Source organism: Triticum dicoccoides, chromosome 4A (assembly GCF_002162155.2).
Source record: "Triticum dicoccoides isolate Atlit2015 ecotype Zavitan chromosome 4A, WEW_v2.0, whole genome shotgun sequence".
NCBI lineage: Eukaryota > Viridiplantae > Streptophyta > Magnoliopsida > Poales > Poaceae > Triticum > Triticum dicoccoides.
This window is the reverse complement of record NC_041386.1, coordinates 690280834-690284092: the sequence shown is the minus strand read 5'-3', so window position 1 is coordinate 690284092 and position 3259 is coordinate 690280834. Positions and strand designations below refer to the sequence as shown.

The 3259-nt window shown below is 52.3% G+C and overlaps 1 protein-coding gene across 1 annotated transcript; it reads right to left on the bottom strand.

Annotated features, from left to right (window-relative positions):
• Window positions 1-400: 400 nt before the first annotated feature.
• Window positions 401-2487, bottom strand: LOC119289745 (glucan endo-1,3-beta-glucosidase 11-like). The gene is made up of 2 exons (XM_037568980.1): window positions 1222-2487; window positions 401-673 (listed from the first exon to the last, which is right to left on the bottom strand). Exons 1-2 carry the CDS (start codon window positions 2425-2427, stop codon window positions 602-604), a joined length of 1278 nt encoding a protein of 425 aa, XP_037424877.1. The 5' UTR covers window positions 2428-2487; the 3' UTR covers window positions 401-601.
• Between the last annotated feature and the right edge of the window lie 772 nt (window positions 2488-3259).

Here is a 3259-nt window from a genome sequence, read left to right as displayed (position 1 = left end):
TTGGAAAACGATTCATATATATAGCTTTCAATATCAATCCTCCAGTATATTGCATCTTTGTTTGGGACGCGGTTAGCTGGGGTGGAACAGATCACGACAGCTCGTATTTGGATTGGAATATGTGCGCTATTATGGTCTATATGGAACTGCAGAAATGATATGATCTTTAACAGACAACAGAACTTAACTTTTTTGCAGGTTATCTTCAGAGCTTCAACTTGGATCCGTACGTGGTCCTTACTCATCGTTTAAAGGGTATGAACTTTAAGAATTTTCCTCAAAGGAGATATTTTAGAGTAATTTCTAATTAAGTGTCTCAAATTCAATCTGAATCTCACGGGGCAAATCTATCATATGCTAAAACAAACCAGGCATGAATGTGATCAGTGGGGCAATGGCATCAACCAACGTGGTATATATATATATCAGTGTTTTCATCTCTTCTTCTACACAGCTACTACAACACGGAAACACCAACCATACATACTGGCTGGCCAGACAAATAAAGAAGAAGAAAAAAAATTCAATGAATCAGTATATAGCCTGTGCGCAATCTGCAACATGTCTCTCTCTACATACATACGTCGTCGTCTCAACACAGTCATGACCACGACACCATGGCCAGAATGGCGGCCATGGCCGCAAAGCTTTCCGTCCACCGCCACCTCCTCACCTATATATGTAACAAAAGCAGGAGCATCAACATGGAGTAAAGTGAGATATGTCTATGATTCGAAAGGGGAAAACAAAAGCATTGCTTGTAAAGGAGGGCTAGCATCAACTGCACTGCTCTGGTATGCTGTCCTAGCTAGCACACGGCATGCAACTTTGCTTGGTGCCCAGCATGATTGGTTGCACATTGGATGACTAAATCTATCTATCCGTTTGCTTTCATATGTATAAGCAATTTTTTGTGTGGCATCTTAGTTTCTTAAATCAGATATTCAAATGTGTACATCGCTAACTTCACATACTAATCAAAGCATCAGACTATAGTACTCTTTTCGGTTCATATTATTTATTGCTCAAACGAATGTATCTAGCGCTGATTGGAGTAGCTTCCTTGTCAGTAATTATTATTCAGGAGTGTGCATTATATCCTGAAAGAGTGAGCTATACACTAGCCAGAAAAGCTAACATTGTCAAAATTATACTCTGCTTTTACTTAGATATCAAATTCAGTCAGCACAAGTTAATGCATTACGACGTGTAATCACGTACCTTGTGCGTCGCGTCAGAAATGGTGTAGAGTCCGCCGGGGCCGACGGCGAACCCGTCCGTCCCGGCGGGCCCTTCCCCGACCACCATGCCGACGCCACTACCCGTGCCGTTGCCATCCCCATTACCGCTCCCCTTCAAGCCTTTGATCGTGGGCGCCTTGACGCCGACGTCGTACGCCGGCGTGCCGTCCGGCTTGAACAGCCCGTAGTGCCGCTCGGAGGCCGGCCCGGGCTTCTGGTCCTCGTTGAAGAGCGCGAACACGTACACCTGCAGCGGCTCCCCGGGCGCGGCCGGCGTGCCCTTCCCCTGCGCCACCAGCCGCATCAGGTTCCCGTTGTACCTGGCCGCGTTCTGCGGCGTGGCGCCGGCCTCGTCGCCGTCCCCCTGCGACGGCCACCCCGTCTCCGACACCCGGATCTCCACCGCGCGCCCGTAGTCGGCGGCGCAGATCGCCGCGCGCACGGCGTCCACCTGCGCGTGCAGCATGTTGCCGTACCGCAGCCCCGTGGCGGAGTCCACCACGGGAGCGGCGTTGGCCTCGAACAGCACGTAGTCCAGGTCCACCGTGACCGGGTCGGCCTTGTACGCGAAGTAGGGGTACGCGTTCACGAGGAACGGCGAGCCGGTCTTGGCGAGGAAGGCGAGCAGCGGCGTGATGTAGGGGAGGAGGTCGCGCCGGAACGCGGCCGAGGAGGGCGGGAACGAGGAGGAGAGCACGGCGAGGGAGTGAGCCGTGGTGACCGCGACCCGGGACGTGAGGTTGCACGCGGCCAGCGCCGCGTGGAGCGACTGCATGGCCGGGAGGAGCGAGCGGAGCATGGTGGCGTCGCTGCCCGTCAGCACCTCGTTGCCGACGGTGACCGCGGTGATGGACGTCGCCGGGAGGTGCGGCAGGATGTTGGTCCGCACCCAGGTCGCGGCCGCGGACGGGTCAGACACCAGGCGCGGGACCATGTTGTCGGGCAGCCCCACGGTGAAGTCCACGCCGGAGCCGGCGAACGCGCTGAGCACGCGCGCGTCCGCGTCGTACAGCTTGACCTTGGTGGCGTTCAGCGCGCGGAGGAGCACGGCCGCCGCCTGCGGCGACGGCAGGTTGTCGGCCACCTGGCCGTAGTTCACCCCAAGCGCCGCGGAACCTCCGCCCGCCGCCGCCACGTCCAATGCAAGCGCCATGACTGCAATGGCGAGCAGGTGCCGGAGCGCCATCGGAGCGGCGAGCCGGAGTAGGAAGAGTGTGGTGGAGCTTTCGGACAAGGCCGGGGAGTGAACTGACAGCACCATAGGAGAATGCGAATCGCGCGCTTTATATCGAAGCTGTTTCTGTGTCGGCTGTCGGCTCTCGGAAGGTGCCGTTGGTAGGCTGCTCGCTTCGATCAGGACCGTCCAAGACTGGAGATCCGGTTGAGATTTATGTGGGGTCTCCTCGTTCACCAATCACGAGGCTGATTTACAGTCTGGAGATGGACAGCTCGGCGTTGAAATTGGTCAAAGTGGTGTATTTTTCTTTTTTTTTGCGATTGGTCAAAGTGGTGTCGGAGTACCAATACGAGACAAAGCAATATTTTGCTCCCTTTTTCTGAAAAAAAAGTTATATACATTTGAATGGCACTTTGGTTTCTTCATGTTAATTTGTCCCCTGAGATCTAGATTCATTTGAGAACTGAGCGCTAGCTCACTGGTAAGGGCGTCGAATATTCAACCGTGTTTTTTGTTTTTTAATAACACATTTGCTAAGTCTCAACCGACTGAGACTTCGTTATGCCTCAATCGATGCTTTGATCTTGTATGGAGATTCCTACACAATTTTTTTACCTTTTTCTTTTTTCTTTTTGTACTATATCACTTGACTGTGACTTGATTAAGTCTCAGTTGATTGAGACCTAGCCACATCCTTTTAATAAAAATATGTCGACGGGTGCTTGCCCTTCTGGATATATCGGTAAGAGAAATTGATCACCCTTCTCCGCTTTGTTGTGCAATGTGTATGCTAAAAAAACTAGGGATGTTCTCTCGCAAAAAAAAAACCTAGGGATGTTTG

What these genes read in the sequence shown, in the direction of transcription:
- LOC119289745 (XM_037568980.1), bottom strand. Translation starts at nt 2,427, where the DNA reads ATGGCGCTCCGGCACCTGCTCGCCATTGCAGTCATGGCGCTTGCATTG. An exon ending in TTTCTGACGCGACGCACAAG is followed by an intron (nt 674 to 1,221) that starts GTACGTGATTAC and finishes TTACATATATAG; the next exon opens with GTGAGGAGGTGGCGGTGGAC.